This window comes from Uranotaenia lowii, chromosome 1, assembly GCF_029784155.1.
Source record: "Uranotaenia lowii strain MFRU-FL chromosome 1, ASM2978415v1, whole genome shotgun sequence".
Classification (NCBI taxonomy): domain Eukaryota; kingdom Metazoa; phylum Arthropoda; class Insecta; order Diptera; family Culicidae; genus Uranotaenia; species Uranotaenia lowii.
This window is the reverse complement of record NC_073691.1, coordinates 111,960,139-111,983,699: the sequence shown is the minus strand read 5'-3', so window position 1 is coordinate 111,983,699 and position 23,561 is coordinate 111,960,139. Positions and strand designations below refer to the sequence as shown.

The 23,561-nt window shown below is 35.5% G+C and overlaps 1 protein-coding gene across 1 annotated transcript; it reads right to left on the bottom strand.

Annotated features, from left to right (window-relative positions):
• Positions 1 to 1,685: 1,685 nt before the first annotated feature.
• On the bottom strand, positions 1,686 to 22,116 carry LOC129739527 (major facilitator superfamily domain-containing protein 10). The gene is made up of 6 exons (XM_055731007.1): positions 21,954 to 22,116; positions 21,797 to 21,889; positions 14,578 to 15,068; positions 13,919 to 14,510; positions 4,913 to 5,080; positions 1,686 to 2,085 (listed from the first exon to the last, which is right to left on the bottom strand). Exons 3-6 carry the CDS (start codon positions 15,037 to 15,039, stop codon positions 1,853 to 1,855), a joined length of 1,455 nt encoding a protein of 484 aa, XP_055586982.1. The 5' UTR covers positions 15,040 to 15,068; positions 21,797 to 21,889; positions 21,954 to 22,116; the 3' UTR covers positions 1,686 to 1,852.
• Positions 22,117 to 23,561: the final 1,445 nt, after the last annotated feature.

Below are 23,561 nucleotides of genomic sequence, written 5' to 3'. Positions count from 1 at the left end.
AGCTAGTTTTGGAGCGCGAGAGACTAAGTATTTGTTAAATGATGGTGTTTTTTAAACCGGGATTTTAAATACATGGATATTTGTTAAAACAGATTACTGATAACTAAAACGAACTTCTCGAGTATTTCGCCCAGTCATACCCATAAAGAGCAAGCAGTTTGGAGTACTCAATCTGAGTGCTCAAAGGTAGTAACCATATTCGATCAAATATCGATAATTATTCCCGCCAATATTTGAATTTAAATAAGAACAAAATTTGTAAGAGAATTTATTAATAAAACCTACTCTATGATTAAAAACAATAAATAAATAAATAAAGTTAGGAGATTAAAAATAACGATCACTCCAAATTCCAAAACAGAAGCTAGCACATGCAAACACTTATGACACAACACAAAACACTTGCCCGATGAGAAGCAAATGAGCAATGGGAAAACGTCAGGTGGAAAATGAAACGGAAATGTGGGTTGAGATGGCCCGATGGGTCGGCTAATCACTAACTAAAGCTTGCTAATTCTTTCCGCCTTCGACCATCACACGGTTCACATCGCTACAAAGTGACCACAAGTCTTTGGTTAATGAGCGAATCAAGACCCAGCGGTTCCAGTAGTTTTGATCAAGAGATTTGACCCAGCGGTTTCGATCAAGTAAATAGTTTTGACCCAGCAGTTTTGGTCACGAGAGTTAACTCGACAAAGCTCCAGTTTGTCCAAGTCAAACGGGCCAGTGAGCAAAGATCTGCTTCCGTTTCTACGTCGAGGAGCCTGCGCACGGACTCGAATTGCAAGTCCGGCGGGCATTCCGAAAAGCAACCATGCAGAAGTTGGTCCCCTACACAACCAGCCGCAACTGCTACCCAAGTACAATTCGTCGTCAACATCCGGTCCTAGAGGGCACTGTTCAATCCTTTCAAACGGGTTAGTGAAAGTTCGAACGTGTCCCTCTGGGCTCGAGGCTCTGTTGAGGAGCACGCGGTGTTTTACACCTGCGTGTACCATCCAGGGCAACCACATCGAAGGTTGGCTCCACCACGAGGGCGATGTTACCTCCACTGCCAACCAACACTGTGGACAGTAGACTGTTGATCCACCAACCCAAGATTCTCCATCGGACAACCATCTCAGCATCAGCCAGCCGGCCCACCAGCAGCAGCAGCAAAACACTACACACCCACATCTAACACGTAAGTTTATAATAAACAGGACATGAAAACTTTAAGATAGCGTTTGTGTTTCCTTCCGAACTACCGACCGGTGCATCATTGCGAGAAGCCAACCCGAGGTTCTCCGAAGCCTCTGCTCTAGCTTAGTCAAGCAAAAGAGGCCGCATGTGAGCCCACCCTCACTAGAATTCCCGTGGCTTGACCAGGAATCGAGGGCAGTTGTAGCTGGTCCTTCTGGCCAGCTAAGTAATAAGTATCAAAACTTGTTCTCCGGATAGCTGCGACTCAGTAGTCTGAGTCGATTTGGGGTCATTTTTGAATATCTTAAACCCTGGGGCCTAAAAAGCTTCGTTTTCGTTCAAAACTCATCCACAATTTTTTGAAGAACTTTTAGCCAACAAAGATCTATTTCATCCATTTGAAGAGGTATATAAAATGCTCCTTTCAATAAAATACGGTCAAATGTTGTTATCGCGTTCTTTTAAAATCATAACGAAATAGAAATATGCAAAACCACATATTTATTTAACAAAAAATAATATCAAAATGCTTTAAATACTGTGACAAATTGGAATAGAAGAGATGAAAAATACTCTACGAACTTTATCATGATTTTGAATCACGGTCGAACGATTCGTTGTTTCATTTTTATACCTTAAGTAACGAATAATGTGATTAGCTTCTAATTTCTCACGATAACTTAAAGCGCTGCAACATGACACTGGGGATGAAAAGTAGCAATCCGCCTACAATGTAAGTCACCCGTGATCCAATGCACCAAAAGGCTACCGAAGCTACGATTGGTCCCAAAGCACGAGCCAGCGCCCCTAGCGATCTAAACACTCCTAACACGGTTCCTTTCTGGTTGAAGTCCCCATACTTGGAGGTAAGTGTCGTCATGCACGTCACTACAAAAGCCGTTGCTGAAAGGAGAAAAAGATGTATGATTGTTAGTAGGTAATAGCACGAGGAATTAATTATGAATTTAGATTTTCGCTCAATTTATTTAAAAGAAAACAAAATCTCAATTCTTTAACACTCAATGGCCTAAGCTAATATAAATACGTCCCAAAAATACAAACTTCTACAACTGGCCAAGCACTGAACCAATTGCACATATTTGGTTCAATTGAGTAAGTGTCTTGTTTGAAATTTGATTTAAGTCAAATTCCAATGAACAGAGGCAACTTTTTTTTTACAGAATTTACCATTACTTTGCCCTTGTTTTTTCAATGCTTTAACTCGTCGTGGAAAAATATGTTAAAAAAATGATTATCCTTCGGTTTTCAACTGAAATAGATGAAAGTACTCATCTGGTAAATCATGGTAAAGATTGAACTAGATTCAACTGAACGTAACAATCCAGCAGTTTTTAGAGATCTTTTGGTGAAGAAATATTTCTAGGAATGAGGGGGCACCCATTAAACGTAACGCACTAAGCGGGGTTGAGAGAGTAAGCTCAATCGTTGAGCTGAGACATAGGGGAGAGGGGAGGTATGCCCAGCGTTACGTAACGATTTTTGTTACTTAATAAAATATTCAACAACTTTTTTACGGTTTTTCTTCTCTATTTTTGCCAGATTCCAATAAGCAAACCGCTGGCTTTGGTTTGGGTAGAGTTGAATCTGATTGAAATTATTAAATATTTGTCACTTTTTCGAAGACTAAGGGAGTTATTTCTTTACGATTTGTACTATACATTAATATGAAATAATTGTTGGAAAACCGAATATAATAAAATAAGCTACGAAGACCATCAATTAACAAGCATAGATTGACTTCCTCTAAGGGCCATCAATAAGTGTGAACAGAAATTAATCGTAATTGACTAGTTAGAAAAAATCTAGATTGATGGGGACACCGATAGTGATGATATGAAAACATTGCGATGTATAGGGGAGAATGGGGATACTTGATCCCCTTTTCTTATTTTCATCATACCTTTTTGGAAAAATTTAGCAACTCGCCGTCTTTTGCATTTCTGACAGCGTGTAATTTCAAGTTTATATGCTCCAAAAGTTGTCACGATACATGAACTCGTAGATGAACTAGAAGTCTTTTCGTGAGACTAAAAAAATTGTGATATTTTTTGAGATACAGGAGATTTGATCCTTTACTAAAGGAGGCTTGATCCTTTATTCATGGTGCCCTGACCCTTGGCAAAAATCTAGCAAAATCCGAAGATAAGTGCTCATTTCACAGTTTGGAAGTATCTGACAAAGAGAATTCTAAAAGTTTGTCTACTACCTTAAAGTCATTGCATACTTCAAGGCGCCATTTTCTAGTTTTTAGATAAATTTTGTATTTTTAGTTCTTTTTATACGATTATTATTGATTCAACATTAGTTATTAGACAGATCATTGTAACTTCATGATAACCAATAATCACGATCCATTCAGAAGAAAAATGTATATTTTTGGACTAAAGGGATCAACTATACCCATAACATACATTTTAGAAAAAATCTTCTTCAAAAAAAATGAGAGTTTACTATTGCTTTGAAAATATGACATTATAAGGTTCATATTATTCTCTATCGATTGGCATATTGGAACAAATACTTTTAATATAACTTTTTCATGTGAGAAACATTTCAAAGTGATAAAAAAAATCTTCAAATCACATTTTGTTTAGTTTTTCAAACAAAGTTCAATAACTCGGAACGTATTTTTTTTTATTTATTGAGAGAACAACATTGGTGTTTTGCTCTCTTTAGCACATTTTTCTAGAACACTTGATATTTTAAGACATTCTTGTTTCGAGGTATAGAAAAGGAATCAAATATCCCCAGGGATCATTCTCATTCTCCCCTACATAGTTTGACATAGGACGTTTGATTGTTCTGCTAAAGTACCGTTGTAAAATTTTACGTAAATTTTTTTTTACCATTTTTTGCGCTACGTAATTTATGAATGCCGCCTAAATGAACAAGAATATATATGGAAAAAATGTGTGGCTATTCCAAGGACGTTGTCATGATAATTTTACCATTTCTGCGTTATAGTATTTTCAACCACGCAAAATATAACATCAATTTTGTAAAAGTGCGCATGAAACATTGTTGCAATTACTATGTAGGGAAGATAAGGGCATAATGGCCACCTTAAGGAAAACGCTTATTTAACCATAGAGAACAGCTATAATATTTTTAAATCTAGCTACTCGTGCATACTAATCTTTATCATAACACATAGGTACTAGTTTCATCACGAAAAATATCAATTTTACTAGGCACGAAATAAAGCAATGCATCATTTCATTGACAGTTTTATAAAAACGCAGTCGAATTTACTATGGGAAGCCAAATTGAGCACATGATAAAATAGCTATGCGTAAGGTATTTTAAACAACAAAACATATTAGACTCAAAAATATGGTTGCCTGTTGTTCAAATCACGGATTTAGTAGTTTTACAATGCTTTTTTGGTGACCAATCCCTGTTTGTCTGAATATCGCAAACCGAAGAATAAACAGTTGCACTTTAAACCGTTTTAAGCGGTAGGTCAAAAAATCATTTGAAAAAAAGCATTCAACGAAAAAAGTTGCTTCTACATATTCCGCTCAAAACATTAAAGTTGACCAAAAACATGTGTATGATAAAAAAATATCAAATCGATTACCAGTGATTCAACGGTGTAAAGTTTATAAAAATCTTTAGCAACTGAAATGTAAGGTTTGAGATCTGACATTTCTACTTTTCCCTTTACTTGAGGTTATATACTATTCAAAATAATGATATCTATACTTACAGACAGCGAATAAAATCATTCCCAGGTATAACATGCGAGTGGATTCTGCCATTCCGACAAGTACGAAAGCCGGAATAATCAAAAACAGGCCAGCAACAGCCGAAGTTTGCATCAAATTATCCGGTAACCTTCGTACGACAGAACCTTGTAGCAGCGCCATTACGATTCCTGAAATTGGAGATAGAGTTCACTATTTGTATTACTAATCCCAATTATTTCGTTATGTATCCTATAAATGCTTGGTTATCAATTCATTGGGATCATGAAAAAATAAGAGGTTAGGGGCCGTTCACTATGGAGTGTATTCGATAAAAATGCAACACTATCCCGCTTAATAAAAAGCATAGTAGGACCACTAGAAAGATTAGTAGGAATCCTACTTGCCGCCTACTAGCCATCCCATTGTTTTCTAGTGAAAAATGGCCCAACCTATACAGTAGAAATGACATTCCCGGTTCAGAATGACAGCTCTCGTTGACGTCTGTCATGGTTTGGTCGTATTGGTGAGATAGGAGAATTTGCTTATGTATTAGTGCGAACAAAAGTGTGAATGTATGTGTACCTGGGCTTGCTACAACCAAAATAATTTTGAAATTAAACATACGGGATTTTTCACGTAAACTAAGCCTTTGATCCATCACATCGATCCTACGTGTGCTTTGGAGTAGCTAATGTAATTCCATATAACTGACACATGAATTTCACGTTAAGTCCAAGTGGATGGATTAGAATTCTTTTTCCCGTTTTCTCAAGCGTGTGGTAGTAAATTCTTGTTGGAAAAGGGAACTGATGTCAGTTATCTAACTTTGTTTTTTCATGCTGTGAAAATGTTGATGGATGCTGCAGCTCGAGAACATCCGTCGGAGGACGAGCAAAAGATCACTCTGGACTTTCTACGGGACCCAGGCACATGAAACACCAATCCGAACGTCGAGAGCATGGAGGTAAGTGTACCTATTTCCCCCTCAAAATTTAATTTCACTTAAGCTGTGAATTGTGTGGTTTCCAGCTTCGGAGAAAGTTCATAGAAGTTCCGCCGATTCTCAAGGTGAGCGAGTCAACGGAAAAAAATCGGATATGGCGTCTTCGTAGCATACCCCGGTAAATTTAATTGTCTAAAATTAAAAAGGGTGAATCTAAAGTCAATGTTATTTTTCTTTCTAGCAAAGCGGCACAATAATTAAAAAATGCTCCAGCTCCTAGTAAATTCTCGGAACCCGTTCAGTTTTTTATCCTAACGCAGCCTGCTGATGATGTTTTCTGCGAATATGACTAACAGTTGTGAAAATTGTGGAAATAAACGTTATTCACAATTAATTTTGTTTAATTTTTATCTTTATTAATAAATATCAACAAAAATAAAAAGGAAAACAAACAACAAAATTGACCTAAATTTCATTTCGATACCAAAAAAACATTTCCGGTAGCTTTCATAAACACATCGCGTTGAATTCACTATAAATGAGAGTGTTTACTTATTTATTTCATAGCATCTTGTGTAGTTTTTCACGTAGCCGCTACGTAAAAATTATTTGGGTGTAGTCCAAATAGAATTTCAAATTTTGAACGTTAAAATATTTAATTTTTTTCAACTCATTTTCATTTTTATTTCAACTTTCAATATCTTTAGGACATTTTGTCCCTAAATCAAACTTCAAGAAAATATACTAAAAACAAATAACTGCCATATTTTTACATAGACCATTCTAAAAAAATAGTTGATTGCCGGGTCATTGTCATTTTGGCTCCGGACGCACCGTAACGATCCGGAATCAATCCGTTGTGTCCATTGCAGACCTCTAGATAGCTATCTTCTCCGTTAAGCCCCAGTTTTCTCGACAAAAATGTTCGACGATGTTCTGGCAGTAAAGACAACGGGCATCAGACCACCGGTTGCAACATAAAATTTCATTTTCGTTTATCTGGAATGGGGTCCATTCGATGTTATTAAATATTAAAACAAAATGAAAGAAAACTCACCATTCCGACTCCAAAGCTTGACAGTTATTAGCAGAATGAGAGATCTCGAAAAATTTTCAGGCTTGTTGGATCACGAATACATTGACAAGCGAAAAGCCGTTAAAATTATCCAGTCAGTGTTGCTCAGGCAGAAAATTTATAGTATAATAGCGCCAGCACTAAATTTTACTTCGGATTTCCGACTTCCGACAAGGAAAAGTGAAGTTCTAGATTTTCGGAAGTCTGTGTTTTGTTACCAGTTCACCAGCGACGTTTATAAAAATTTTATTTAAATTTACAATATGATCATCATTGAATTTGTATATGTGCATTCGGTGCAATCAGCTGATTTGACAGATGCACGTTAAACGTATAAGACCTATTTTTTATATTGAACGCAACCCTACGCGCGAAATTTCGCGCTCAACAATAATCCGCATTTATTGGGATGTTTTGTGAATAACTTTTGAATGCATGGATGGTAATTGAAGTTTTCAGTAAAGCTTCCTAGTAAAGCAATATGTACATACGTATACAAAATTTGGTGGCAATCTACCAAGTAGTTTTTAAAAGAGTGTCCAATACAGTCGCTGCCGCCTTATCGACATCGACACGCTGCAGGCCCGCCGGACCCAACACGGGCCTCTTTTGTTGCCGATCTGCTTTCGTCGAGAACTGACTGCCCTACACTGCTAGAAGCACTCCAACTCAGCGTACCTACGAACCCGAGGCTTGAGGAATCGTAATCTTCAGCTCTTTGCTCCTCTCCGACAGAATAACTACGGAGCTAATACAGCGCTAATTGGTGCAATAAGGACGTTTAACCGCTTCTCCGATCATTTGGATTTTGACGTTTCGAGGGAATTATTCCGAAGAAGAATCCTTAGTGCTTTAAGTATAGTATAGGGTAAATTCCGTGTAATTGTAGTTTGTCTTTAATTTTTAACCTATCATTTGGAACAATATAACAAAAATTAATTTGTGGAAAAATGATTTTTGAAAATTTAACATAACATTTAGCATAACATAAAAAAATTAATAGAGAAAATGGAAATTCTTTCTAGTTTTGGTTCTATTTGTTTCAAACTTCGATAAAAACAATAAGAACAGAATACTTAAAATACAGCTGACGCGAATCAATTTATTTTTATTTTTTCAAAAACAGAGCGTCGACGTTGGAGAACGCTGCTGTTTAGAACAAGTTTTGCGTTTTAGTATAAATTGTTCTTTGACGCGACCCATAATTGTGGTGGCTCAAACGGAAAATGATATCCTTAAAATTAAATGTCAACGCGACGCTGACGCGACGCACGACGGGCTATTGTGCGCCCACCTAAAAGAATAGGCCTGACTTTATTTCTCAAAAGTAGAAAAACTGCCCACCGGTAAAATAAACAAAATACGGTGGTCAAATCGTGCGAAAAATATTTGGACCGCTAGTTTGGAGATATTTTGAAAAATTTCGTAATGGACAGCAAAATGATCTGAGTATGCCATTGTTTCTTCTATTTAACTCTTCATTGAAATCAGGTGTTTTTCCTCAAGTATGGAAAGAATCATTTCTTGTACCCATATTTAAGCCAGGAAAAAATCTGACATAAAAATTACAGGGGCATAGCCATTTTATCGTGCATACCAAAACTTTTCGAAGCTATAGTGAATGGAAAAATATATAATCAAATTGAAACAATCATTACTGAAATGCAACATGGATTTGTTAAAGGAAGATCTACAGCCACTAATTTACTCGAGTTTGTTACCTATAATATTAGCTGTATGGATCGCGGTAATTCTGTACCGGCTTATACACGGACTTCAGTAAAGCTTTTGACAGAATTGACATCCCCATGTTAATTTTTAAATTAAATAAACAGGGTTTCGGTTCACACCTACTGATATGGATAAGGTTCTATTTTACGAACCGCTCACAAGTTGTTAGATTTAATGGTTCACTTTCTAAATGTATCTCCGTTACTTCTGGTGTGCCTCAAGGCTCCCATCTCGGCCCCTTATTATTTATTTTATACGTAAATGATATAACTTGTCTTCTCAAGCAGTCAAATGTGCTAATTTATGCTGATGATATGAAACTTTATATGAAAGTAAATAGCGAAGAAGACTTTAGAATCTTTCAAAACGAAGTTAATGTATTTAACAAATGGTGCATTAAAAGTCTGCTCAAACTTAACGTGGCAAAATGTTCAAATATTGTATTTACCAGAAGAAAATGTCAGTCATATGAAATTGTCAAATTGGGAGATGATCCTGTCGAGAGAGTCAACAAGATTAGAGACCTTGGAGTTATATTGGACTCAAAACCTTTGTAGATCACTATAACTCAATAATTCAGAAATCAAACGGTATGTTAGCATTTATAAAACGTTTCAGTTATAATTTTAAAGAGTGGACCCATACACAATAAAAACATTGTACACAGCTTATGTTAGATCTATTCTTGAGTATTGTAGCGTTGTGTGGTCGCCTTTTCAAATTTTACATAAAACCCGTTTGGAATCAGTCCAGAAACCATTTGTTCTATTCGCTTTACGAAATTTAGGATGGTCTCAGAACCAATTACCTAGCTATGAATCACGTTGCCTGCTTATAAACATGGAAACATAAAGTGTAAGAAGAGAGTTTGCTGCAATCTGTTTCGTAAACGACATAATCAGCGCGTTCAGTCTGCTTATCTAATAAATCAATTAAACTTTTATTGTCCTTGCCGTCATTTAAGAACAAGAAATCTTTTCATTATAACTTCTACTCGAACTGATTATGGTAAATTTAGTCCTGTTAATTGTTTAATGTATAGTTATAATAAATATTATGAGAACATAGACTTAACTATGTCAAAACAGCAGCTGAAAAAAGGTTTCTACGGTAACAGGCACCGAAGAACCTGACTTTGTAAATGTAAAGAAAAATCATTACTATTAAGCTTATTTGAAAATTGTAATCTCTAGGCTTAAGTTTTTATATATATATATATGTAGCCTACACTGTTTGGCGGAGTAAATAAATAAAACGAACTGTTTAGCGATAACCTGTCAGGCCAGAAACTGTTGGTTGACAAGTCTCGCATGTAGTTCCCGAAAAAAAACAAAAAGAAAAATTTAATGTCTAGTACTTGAGGAGACCATCTGTGGAAACTGCAAATTACTCAGTCTAATATAACGGTTGACAAGATGAACGGATAAAAACACAAAGAAGACTGCCTCCAAATGCGACTGTTTTCTCTGGAAAGCACTTTAAAAGGTCCCACAAAGTTTATACTCTGTTCAAGTTGGATCTAGAATTTGCTTACGAAATTTATTTATAATATTCAATTTAACATTTCCATTTCGATTGTTAATTTTTCAGGGCTTGTGATATAGCTCAGTTGGCAAGTCTGTTGTCTCCTGAGCCGATGTCCGCGAGTTCGAGCCCAAGAGTAAACATCGAACACAGTTGTACCGGATAAGTTCTTCAATAACGATCCGCCAACTGCAACGTTGATAAAGTCGCGAATGCCATAAAAATGGTAAAACGACTATAATCGAAACAAAAAAAAAAAAAAAGATTGTTAATTTACAGATTTTTTTTTCCTCACAAATATTGACTCGTCTAATGAAGTAAAGTATTTCACATTCTCCGCAATTTTTTACGCAAATTACATTTGCTTTCTATACTTTGGAAATTTTAGGAAAAAAGTTAAATTTTCAAAAACTTAATGGCTATACACACGTCATATATTTATATATCTGTGTTTTAAAATTTGATAGTATCTTAGAAATAGAAAATGGTAAGATCTTATCAATGAGGGAGGTAGGCTTTAAAAAATCTGCACGGAAAAAAATTGCATGGGTTTTTCAAATACAGGATCATGATAATTTTACTATGTCCACGATCTAGTATTTTCGACCACGATTTAGTATTTTCTACCAGAAATCTGGGCTAAAGTACTACGACATAGTATTTTTACTATGCGAACTTTGACAGCTTATAGTAATTTTCTCGTGTTTAAATTACCATGCGCATAATTTTTAGATATTGCACGATTCGTGTTTTTGAATTAAGCATGCGCATGGTAACGTTTACACACCGTTATTTGTGTGGTCGAAAATACTATTCGCGTCATAATTTAACCATTGCTTCTCTTAAAAATAGGCACCAGCATACTTATTTCGACATTTTACCCTCGAATGCATAGTAATAATACTATGATCTACGTTTGAGTGTATTTTGTTTTGTTTTCTGATCAGCCGGTCGCGACTTCGGAACGCGAAAAAAATGTAACTCGGGTATATCGCTGAGGTGGCCGTTTGGAAATCGTCCAGGGCAGGTGAAATTTTGAGTGTTTCGGTGAACAATCGATTTGTGGCTTTTACTAATGGGCAATGCCCATGTCTTATTTACCAAGAGGTTGGACCTGGTCATCGAGTTCCACTGGGGGATGACGCACCGGGCGATTCTCGGTGGTACCATTGAATCCGTTCATTTTTCTTCTGGTCATCATGATGACGATTCGGACAAACTTCTGGTGGATGAAGAATTTTTCGCGATCAAACATCCATGGGTTCATCAGTAAGTTTTGTTTTTTTTTTTCAATTTTTATACTAAATTTTTTCAATAGTTGCAATTCTTACTCTACAGACCATCGGCATCCAGCTGTTCTGCCAAAATAAGGACATCGCCTGTTTGGCCAAGATCAACAATCGGGACATTCGTTGGACTTCAACGAAAAGTACGGTCATATTCTCCCCCCAGGAGCTTATCAAGATTATTTCCTGGAGGAAAACAGAATGGCCCTTATTCTGCGCCGCGCATGAGGTGACGATTGTCACCTCACCTCGAGTCACCGTGAGATTTGTCACCTTATTCCCGGAGTCGTTGTGGGTAAAGTGACAGAGGTTCACTCTAGGTGAGTGACCGAATGAACACATCTGTCAAAATGGTAGAATTTTGCTGGTGTTGTTTGGATTTTGCTCTCGCTTCGGATTTTCCGAAGTAAGTTTTTAGAATTTCGAGTTAGAATTTCGGTTCGAAAATGGCCATCATCGGATGGTACGGTTACAGAAAGCTGCTTCAGGAAGAAAAACGGACGATTTGTGCGACGTAAGTGGAAATTTCGTTCATCAAAGCTAAGTTCGGATCTGGGTCATATTGCCGGGGAAAAAAAATCAGATGCCGACGGCTGCTGCTCCAAAAACCCAGCGCACAAAAAGGCGGTGTTTGTTAAACATTTCCAAAGGTTTATCAGGTATGTAAAATAATTTGTGTTTTGTACCTGAAACTGTTCGATCATCCAAGAGAAGTTAAGTTTTTTTTTTCGTTTTCAGTAATGGCGAATGCTGCCGGTTTATATATTTTCCTCAACTGAAGTTACCCCCGTGGCATGCCGGAAGTTGTTTCGCCTGCCAGATAGGAGATCCTGGAATGCCGAGCATTTATCGAAACCAACGAAATAGCAGCAGCAGTATCAGATTCAAACGACAAATTTCGGTCACATAAACCTAAATCCGGTTTCTTTGCATAGCATATTATTGAAAAGTGAAAATAAAATTAAAAGTACTATAATATTTGAATTCCAAAGTTTTCGTCATTTCATCGTTTTAACGGTTCGAAAAACAAACTTCAATTAAATCTGAATTTTAGATTTCATTAGAAGATCATACTTTCCATTCAGTATTCCAATCCAAATTACATATTTGAGATAGCAATGAAAAAGTTTCAATATATTTAAAAATCATATTTGCTAATAAATTTGCTTAATTTTATTTCCAAAACTATCATTCATTAGTATAATTAACCATTTAGTTAGAGCCTAACATTGTGATTTACATAAATTCTCGATTAAATTTTTATCTCGTCACCACCTGAAAAGGTACCGACAATTGTCACCTAAAATCGTCACCCGAATGCGACGATTCTCACCCACGGTGACTACGAGAATAGGGTAAGAACTCACAAAGTTCATCCGAAGTGACGTTCCTCACCTAAACCGATTGCTGGAATAGAGTGACTTGGGTGACTCTACTATCGTCACGTCACTCGAGGCGCAGAATAAGGGCCAATTACACACAGAAATCTTTGTCAAAGCTGTTGCTGTTGACTATTCAGAAAAAGGCTAGCTCTGAACAGTTGTTGACTGCAGCCGGGCAGGTTATTCCCAACTTTTTGAAAGAAAGAGGTATGTTTGTCCCTTCATTTACAGTTTATATTTTAAATTAACTTTTCTCGGTTACGCCCTCGTCATGCCAAAGGTGCAGCAACTGGAGGACAATATGAAGGAGAAAATTGAATGTCAACACAGCAGATCCGGGGGAAAACTACGACGTACGTTTCGTGAAGTGAATTAAAGAAAAAAAGTGAACAGTGTAATTAAATTGTAGTGTAATTTATAACCAGTGATAAAATAAAGAGTCAAATTGAAAAACAGCATTTTCAATAGAAAGGGTTCGAAATATCACAATAAATTGGTGGAATCTATTATGCTACGGGATATTGATATCATGCTGCATGGTAATTTTACTATTTCATCCTGCTATCTATACTTGTTTTTATCATAATGTATACTGATTTTATAATTGAACATACTAATTTTACTATAAACGATGTAAAAGAACTCATCATTTCATTGACAACTTTACTATGAAGGTAGTTGAAATTACTATGCGCAGCCGAAATCAACACAGAGTAAAATAACCATACGCGTAGTATTTTCAAGAACAAAACATTATTGACTCAAAAATATGGTTGCGTGTTGTTCATTTAAACCACGGATTTAGTAATTTTACTATGCTTTTTTTGTGTGTGACTATTTCTTACAAGGGTGATGAGTGGGTGGCTGATAATTCCAAAATCATGCTCAATTAATGAGTAAACGGCCCCTTAGATCGAAATAATATGGATTAGGATTTATGATTCCTATGAAAGAAATACTATGAAAATATTTGGATAACATCAGAAAAAAATAGTTAGAATCCTAAATTATGAACAGCAGGGAAGGAAAAATAATAGATAAATATTCAAAGATGTAAATTCAAAACTATCATTTTAAAGCCTTACCTGTCGTGAGGAACATTTTTGCTTGGTCGATTGAAGTGTAGTTGAATTTGTGGTACATGAGGAACGTCACTGTAAACTCCAATCCAGAATATATAAACAAGTAGATAAAGTACACCAGTCCCAAACTGCGTAGAGAGCTAATGTCCCTTTTGGATAGGTTCTTAACAGCTGAGAATCTAAACAAGGCGGGAATACTGATGTGGTCCATGGCGTGTGATAAACTGTTGATAATTTTTTTAGACCGTTTTTCCTTGGGTAGCGATTCTTTGAGGTAGAATCCTACAAATAGCACATCCAACAATGCAAGACACATTGCGAACATAGCTGGTAGCCAAAACCAATGAGAGGAAGATTTGTCGGCTAGCTTCGAGAAAATGGCTCCGATCATAGGTCCAACGATGAAACCCAAGGAAAAGGCTATTCCTACCAATGCCATCGCTTTGCCTCGATTCTGATGGTTAGAGACGTCGGTTATCACGGCCATACATATAGAGATGTTGCCTTTACTGAGGCCTCCCACAAAACGCGCAATAACAAAGAGCATAAAGTTATGCGAATATGCCCACAACCCGTATGAGGCTGCTATTCCTACCTGTCAAAAAGAAAATCTCATATAATAAAATTACAATTAAAAAAATATTCGAATACTTTTAACTAACCGCGCACACAACCATAACCGGTTTTCGGCCATAATGATCCGAAAGGCCCCCGGCAATCGGGCTGGCAATAAATTGCAGCAAGCTGAACATGGAACCTAAAGCACCGCCGAACAGGACCGAATTAAACCTATCCGGTGCTCCGACCCACTCCTGAAAACTTCTGATACTCCGGGATAAAGAACCATACAATCCGCCGGCATCATTCTGTTTGTAAAATTCTAACATAGATGGTAACAGCGGCAAGATCATCGTGAAGGCTAACAGATCCAGTAGCAGTGAGAAAAATATCAGGTATGCCGTCGGATGAGTCCGGGTGATAGCATTGATTGTCTTCGAAGACTGAACCACCTTTTCGACATTTTTCTGGTTCTCGGAAGATTTGGCTAAGTTGTTGTTTTCGGTTGTCGAACCTATCAAGGATGATCGTTTTTTGATGGCTGAACCCATTGTTGTATAAGTCATATTGATGAGGTGGGAGGTTTCCAATGGGTCTGTGAAAGAAACAAATAAAATCATTGAGGCGAAATGCGAGTTTGTGCTGAAAATGTCTTCAGTTTGCAACTTGCATCAATTCTATATTCGCAAAGCAGAGAAATACTCATAAGTATCCGTAGCAACAACTTCAACATTTGGCTACGACGAAACATACCTTTCAAAGTTTATTTATTTATTTATTTCCTCATTCATATGTAGACACATGGAAAGTTATTTTTTTCGCAAATTAAACATTCACAGTAAATTTTTGCCTCGGTTTCCAGCAAAAAAAAATACTGGAAACGTGCAGCAATCCAAATGTTTGCTGGAAACCAGCAACCGGTTTTCGTGTTCTTGTCATTTTTGCTGAAAAATCACCAATCGGTTTTCAAATAACTGGACTTTCTAGCAATTGATCCAGTTTGCTGGAAAATCAGAAATCGAGTTGTCATATTGGAGTTTGTTTGTTTTCGTACGCTGAAGCAAGGTGAGACTCTATTTTACGAATTTTGGTTAGATTAATATACTTAATTATTTTTATTTTCCTCTATATTCTAGCAACCAGACATAAGTCAAGGGTGAGTTTTTATTGGACAATTTCATAAAAGATACTAATCAGGACTCTGCTGGCTTCCAGCAATCTGGATTGCTGATTTTCCAGCAATTTGAATTGCTGGAAACCAGCATTAACGTTTGCTGTTTTTTCAGCAATTTAAATTGCTGGAAATTTTGCTGGAAAACCAGCGGGACAAAAACCAGCCAAATTTTGCTGGTTTCCAGCAAAAAAAAAAAAATTTGCTGTGTAGACAGTCATTTTTCCTCGATTTCCAGCAAAAAATATTGCTGGAAAAGTCCAGCAATCCATTTTTTGCTGGAAAACCCGCAAACATTCATCGTCTTGCTGATTTTCCCAGCACTTGATCTGCGTTGCTGAAAAACCAGCAATCGGTCTGTCAAACTCGAATTTGATTTTGTTTTTGCTATTTATTTTAAGTTGCGCGCGAAAAGTGTTAGTTTGTTTTTCGTTTCTGCAACGGTCACCAAATTGTAACTCCTTCCATATTCCAGTGATCAACCATTTTTTAAAGCGATTAAGTAATAATTTTTATTTCAGATGATGTCTAAGATTTGGCGAAAAGCGGCCGACCAATTGGCAGATATTATTTTATTTTGTTTTTAAAATTTTAATAAATGTCGCTCAAGAAAAATGAACAACCAATTTCTATTTATTAATATGATCACCATGAGGGTATTATATTGAAATTTAAATCTAATTTAGAAACCAAAAATGTCGGCTTTTTTGTGAAAAATAAGCTGATTTCCAGCAATATAGATAGCTGGTTTCCAGCAATTAAGATTGCTAAATTTCCAGCAATTGAGTTTGTTGATCGTTTTCAGCAATTAAAATTGCTGGAAATTTTGCTGGAAAGTCAGCGTTACAAAACCAGCAAAATTTTGCTGGTATCCAGCAAAAAAAAAATTGCTGTGTACATGGTCGGGGTTCAACCAGACTGAACTGAACGCCATCAGCATACAACATAAACTTGAGTGTTTTATTGAATAAAGTTATTATCGCATGATAATATATACACACAAAACTTTCGAGGCTCCACTTAGCAAAAATACTGTGTTACTTTCGATTAGCAAAAAGAGTTGTTTTACTAACGCGATAGCAAAATAATTATTTTGCTTGGTTCTAGTAAAAAATCAGCCTACCTAGCCGCTTCGTTTAGACAGCAGCCGCCGGCTTCGAGAAAAAAATAGTTCGACGCGAATCAGTGCTTTTGAACAAATTAGATGCTGGCGGAACCTGCAAAGACTGGGCTGACAACGACGGAATGGAAGCCAGGTCGACATCGCTGCATGTGATGGACAATTGGATGAAGATTGACACCGGGAGCAGACAGGTAAGAACCGATTTCGCCAATGTAAAGTCCGGATTTGAATTTGAAAAATTCATTGGTTTTTTTTTCTACAGGTTGCTGCTGCCATCAGGATGACCGACTTAAGAAGTAAGCCGATCTGGCCTCATCAGTTTTCTGCTTGGCGGATGGTCCAGTTACTGCGGTCAAGTGCTGTTTTGTTTCTCAAGTGCAGAAAGTGTAGTGAAATTTGAAAAATAATTTGTCAAATAAAAAAGTGAAAATAACATTTGGTTTTCTTTTAAACAGATATTTCTCCCGAATTTACAACGAAAAAATAAAAAATATTGAATTTCAAATCCAATAAGATCTTTTCTACCGGTTTTTGCTAAAAAAAGTGAGCAAAAATTGCGGCGGCTAATTTTTTCTCTCGTTTGCTAAAATTTCAGCTCGAAAAATTTGCTAAAATGATTGCTAAGTTTCTAGCTGGTCAAATTTGAGCAAACTTTTGCTAATTTCCGGCCTCGAAAATTTTGTGTGTAGGGGGAAGTATTTCTAATGCCATATTCGTTTTCATCTTAGTGGTGCACCAAGTGCTGTCAAAGCGTTTTTTTTTATATGAAGTTGACAGCAGTCGGTGCACAACCATCTTTCCACCAGATGAAAACGAATATGGCATAAATGCGTATATTTGGTAATACAGCCGATTGATGATATGGCTGAAGATTCAACATATCTAATCAGTGTAGCTTAAGGGTAATACGCTTTTGAAACATGGCATGAACAAATTTCATTGTAATATAAAGTCAAAAAAATTAAAAATTCAAACAAGATTTTTGTCAGTTTTGATTAAATATATTGAACTTTAGTTATCGTGCGTACATAATTTGTGAACAAAAATGTTAATGGTATTTCATCCTTATTCATCTGGAAATCGGAAATTCAACAAATTAAAGCTTTTGGCAAAGTTGTAGATGATAAGATATTGGAATAAGAGACAGGTTTTGAATGCCCTTATCAAGGCAGGTTAAATGCCTATATCAAGATAAATAGATTAGTTTTATAAATGTTTCACTTTTTATCATAGAAACATTAAATCTACGCTCTAATCACAATCTTACAGAGAAAAAGGAAGAGCTTAATACTGATCCGATAAAAATAGTATATGAACAAAATATTTACATGAAATATGACCATATGGCATACCTTTTTTAGTTATTTTTACAAAGATGATTTTTTTTTAGTTATTTTTACAAAGTTAATACTATTATTACTATCAAAAACGTTATTTTTAGTTATTTTCCGACCATTTGTAGTCATTTTTAATTTTTTTGTCATGTTTTTGATGCATTTTGCAGTTTTCTTGTCTTGTTTATGATGTTTATTTTCATTTGTCATATTTGCTATTTTTTTCATTCTTCGTCATTATTTAGTTGTTTTTTTTTGTAATTTTCAGCCTTTTGTTTGCATTTGTTTTTAACTTTTTGATTTTTCATCTTTTTGTCATTTTTGAGTACTTTAAAAAATTTAAAAAAATAATTGTTTTTATTGTTGCATTTTATCAGCATTTCATAATATAAAACGTATTTATGGTGTTTGTTTAAATTAAATTGGTCCTGTTCTAACGGAAACTAAAAGGTAATGTTGTTTCTAAAAACCGTTCGATTTTGTGCCAAAATCGGATGTTGCCAAAATCGAACGTTGCCAAAATCGAATGTTGCCAAAAACGAACGGGGTCTGTTTATAAAACAGATATCCGCTCATGTGCATATAGTTTTCAGATTCCTATCTTCTGCAATATGGGAAAAAATGAGTACTTTTCTCAATATGCGCATATCGCCTGCCTCTCCTCTAAGCAGGTAGGGCTAGGTGGGGTAATTATGAACAAAATTCCTTCATTTGGCACACTCACAGCCACCATACGTTTATTTCTTATCAAAAATTCTGAAAACTTGCCAATATTGAATGTTTCCGTGCTCTTCATCATTCTGTAGAGCAACTTTTTTTTCTTGGTCGCAACCCACGTCCTTGAGATGTCTGTTCATAATTACCCCGTCTGTTCATATTTACCCCCCTGTCTAGGGGGTAATTATGAACACGGATTACGGACTTGGTATAAAATTTTTAAAAAGTAAACAGTATTTATACGTTACATTTACCCATAGTAAGCAGTGTATGGTGATTTTTTACTTAAAAAATTATGTTCATAATTACCCCAAACTTTGTTCATAATTACCCCGAACGCTGTTCATATTTACCCCGAGACTTGTCCTATATGATTTATATGGTGTCAGAAAATCTCAATTCAACGCCAAATAATGAAAATAATTTTCAGTCATAAGAAAATGGGTTGTTTTATGAAAACTCAATTCAATTCATGTATAAAACTTATAAAATAAACAAATGTAATCAAAATTTAAAGGTAAAACAACGCCAAAATTGCTATTTAGTGTTATTTTGTATTGATTTTTCTATATTTTGTTTCGGTAGTTAAATTTTTTGTTGCATCTTTTACGTTTTGGTTGGTTTCTTTTTCTTTCGTATCTTTATGTCGTTGTAGATCATTTTTATTTGATAAGACCTCTCCATACGTGTGAAATTTTAGGCGAGTTAGGCTACTCGATAGTTTTTACATCCGTTTTAAATGTGATGCGCAGCAAACATCAAGCTTTCACCTAAATGTCGTAGGTTAGGCTTTTCACGTACGTGCGAGATATCATGAAATTGAAGCCTATACGTATACAGAAAATTCTTAATTTTTTTTAAAGATGGTTGTTTCACAAAAACGCCCATTAAAATCTCCTTGGATCAGTGAACAGCCATATTTTGCTAAGCTTGTCAATTCTGTATGATCGACTGTTTTGAAAAATATTTACACTAATTAATTTTTTTATATCCTGTACGAAATTTCACATTAGTAGCTCTATTTTCTCAAAAAAAATTATTACTGCAGAAGTTTTCATCACTAAACTGAAAGAGAAAATCTTCAATCAAATGGTTTTCATTTTATACTAAATTTTGAAAAATGTATTTGAACGAATAAAGATTGAAAAAAGTAACTAAGTATAAAAATAAGACTGCAAGAAAATAGATTTTGGATCTTCGTTATCCGAATGTAACTCATAAACAATTATTCTTTGCTGTTATTCTAATGCTCTCAATAGCAGCACGTTGTCCAAACATACAAGAAAATTTATCTTTTTGATCTTTGTTTTGTGGACTTAATCATCTATTAAATTTATCATGGTTTTTCATATATTTTACTGTTGACCATAGAAATTTAAGGTTTATAATAATGTTAAATTTCACGCGGTAATGAATAAAAACTCGAGCAGTAAACCTTTTGTTAAAAAATGGCGAATTATATTATTAGTAAAATAAAAAATTTCTTCAAGTCTTGTTTATAACCTTGTTATTGATCAATACAAAAAAAAACTGGTTTTGGAAGGACGTAAAATCTTTATGCGGTGTTAGAAAACTATTCCTGGGGTACAGGTTTTCGGTTTCGGTATTACCGGTAAAACTATCCGTACGCACCACTCACTAAACCTGAGAAAACATTAGACTGCATTTTTTTTTCTATCAACAAAAAGCAAGTTCTTATCACAATTTTTTTTATACAAAATTAAGACTCATTTGAATGCTGATTTAGCTTTTTTCAAAATTTCTGTTTCATAAACTTTTTTCACTCTTGAAGTTTTATTAAGTTTAGATAAAATTGTGATCAAAACTTTTTTTCAAAGACTGAAAAGAACTGGCATAGCTTTTTTTCCAAATCCGAATCTTATGTTTGGAAGAAAAACAATCAATTTCTCAAAAATTCAAAACTTAACATATTGCGGACTTAATTTAATTATGAAATTTATAAAAATTGGTCCAGTAAGTTCCTTGAATATAGAATGCCGAGTGTTGATGTTTCCTGGCTAAGATTCCTTCACGGTCCTGTGTTAAGATCATACAGAAGGGGGGGGGGGGGTAGTTTTGTGAGAAATTTCTTACAAGGGGAGGAGGGGGAAGGGGGTCTGGAAATGCTTGGGTAATAAATTGATGGCCCCCTAAGTAGATGAATAAAACATTTGACCATCAAAAAGCCAAAGAAATGTCAGGAAATGTGTGTTCATAATTACCCCATAGGACGAAAACTATGGGGTAAATATGAACACTCATCTGTGAATCAGTGCGAATAATTTTTTTCAAAATTTCTTCAAAATCTAGACAGAGCATCATAAACTGGATGTAAAACATGTGATAACAACATTCCAGCTGGATTTCCTATGATCAGATATTCAAAACAATAAACATTGTCCGAAACGATTTCCGTTTCACGAGGTAATAGTTTTTTAAAATATCTGAAATGATATCATTAGGATTTCAAAACAGATCGGAAACAGCTTAATGCTATCAATCGGATGTTAAACTACCACTTTTGGAACTTTTTGTGATCATTCATCCCCCACACCAGCGCGTATGGCACTTGTTCGGAATTACCCCGTGTTCATAATTACCCCACTTGACCCTACGTGCTCAAATGTTCGCGCTACTAAATCAATCGTGCAGATATTGAACCTGCTCTTAGCACTTTCACGTATCTACTTGCTGTTGGATTACATAAATTGGACGAATCGCTCGATCAAAGCAGATAACAGGTACAAACCTTGCTTGGGTGTGATCGGCGTTTGATTACGAGGACATGAATCATTCGGTCTAGTAACAAAAATGTGTTGTCTTTATTTTGAATAGAATTTCATTTCATCTCGCACATGCATGGACGACACTTTTTTCATGTATGTATATACTGTTATGCAAAAACATCTGTTCTGTTCTTCATACATCGCACAAAGTCAATAACTTCATATGAAACCTTATTATTTCTCATTACTTACCGGAGACGATGAAACTCTTCGATTACAGTCTTGTTCTTGTTTGACGTATGGTGTATCACAGAGTATTCTGTCTACATTCGAGCGACGTTTACCCTAAAACAAGAAACAAAAAATTATTGCTACTGTAGCCTAGAGATCACTTTCACTTTTTGCGTACCTTAAGAAATGTTGTTACCCGCTCCCATTTGTCTGTAAACCGAAAAAGGCACGACCCAGTTCTTCGAAAAACACAAAAATAAACGCACAAAACGGACAAGCTCAATGCAGTGTAGACAGTAGGTACCTCCGTCTTGTCGGCGAGCGAGCAACTAAACTTCACAAACACCTTTCAGGCTGGAGAAAACCAACCAGCAAGCAGCTGGCAAAATAAACTGTGTAGCGGAGGCCGTTATCAAGCTCAATGGGACGTAATTTTTTAAATTCGAATAAAAATTAGTTGAGAATTTTGAATGTTTAATTAAATAAAGGTTTCATCATTCGTAAATACCAAATTCCATTATTTTCATGTTTAATTGTTCAATTGCGTTTACGACCAAATAAACCTTTATGCCGTGAGAAGCACATCAGAATCAAAACAGAGAAGTGAGAGAATTGGAAAAATTCTCGAAGTTTATCAAATTTACCGTCGAGAAATCAATCTTGGACAAATTTTATTAATCACGGTTTGGTGCCGTTCGCATATACAGACCCCGCTCGTTTTTGGCAGCATCCACAATTTGCCAAAATCGAACGGTTTTTTTGGAACGACATTGCATACCTTGTTATTTTCGCTATTTATAACAGGACCAACATCTCTCTTCTATATAAGAGCAAGTTCACTGGTGTTGGGAAAAAGTGGTAGAAATTTTGACACTTTTAGCACTATTTGAAAATTTTGCCATGCAAAAACATTTTCAAGATCTGTGGCCTTCTAGTTTTTTTTACAACACGTGTTGTATTTTCGCATGCTGTGATGCAAAAATAGCAATATTTCTATCAAATACGGCTGAAATAGAAACAGTGTTGCAAAAAAATACAACGCCCCAAGATCTTGAAAACATTTTTGCATGATAAAATTTTCAAAATGTCAAAATTTCTACCACTTTTTCCCAACACCAGTGAACTTGCTCTAAGTATATAAAAAAAAATTTCCGTTTGTTTGTTTGTTCGTTTGTACACAGTAAATTTTTGTTTGCTGGTTTTTAATTTAAATTGCTGGAAAAATCAGCATATGTGTTTGTCTTCAATAGGCTCAGCCACCTTAAGAGCTAGAGAGCTGAAATTTGGCATGGGTGCTCATTACGACCGAGAATGATGAAAAATGTTTTTAAATTTTCGGATGACCCTTTTTGAAGGGGGTCGTCCATACAACACAAATTGTTGTTTGTTTGGTGTGTTGGTGGTTTTGGTGTTTCACATCATAAATCAGATTCACGAAACAGATTAAAAATAAATAATTGAAATAATGAATTATGATTTCACCAGCACCACAGAATTTAAATAATAGATCCACGAATGAGGGCTCAAAGATTTGGCTCATGAAATTGTGATCTGGAATTCAGATTCGAAAATCGTATTTTTTGAAAATTTCGGAAATCGTGTAGAAATTCGGAAATAGATTCAATGTTTAATTTTGAATTCAGATTTAAAATTTTGAAAAATATTTAGCTTGTGAATGAGTTTTTAAATCAACATTAAATTGTTGAGAAATTCAAGAGAACATGAACTAAAAAATTTGCTTGCCAATTCAATTTCCATATTTCAAAGTTTTTAATCAGAATAAGTT

Excerpts from the sequence above, each read along its gene's own strand:
- LOC129739527 (XM_055731007.1), bottom strand. The coding sequence starts at position 15,039 with ATGACTTATACAACAATGGGTTCAGCCATCAAAAAACGATCATCCTTG. Across the intron at positions 14,511-14,577 it reads CGGTTATGGTTGTGTGCGCG|GTAGGAATAGCAGCCTCATA; the intron begins GTTAGTTAAAAG and ends TCTTTTTGACAG. Across the intron at positions 2,086-4,912 it reads AATGATTTTATTCGCTGTCT|CAACGGCTTTTGTAGTGACG; the intron begins GTAAGTATAGAT and ends TTCTCCTTTCAG.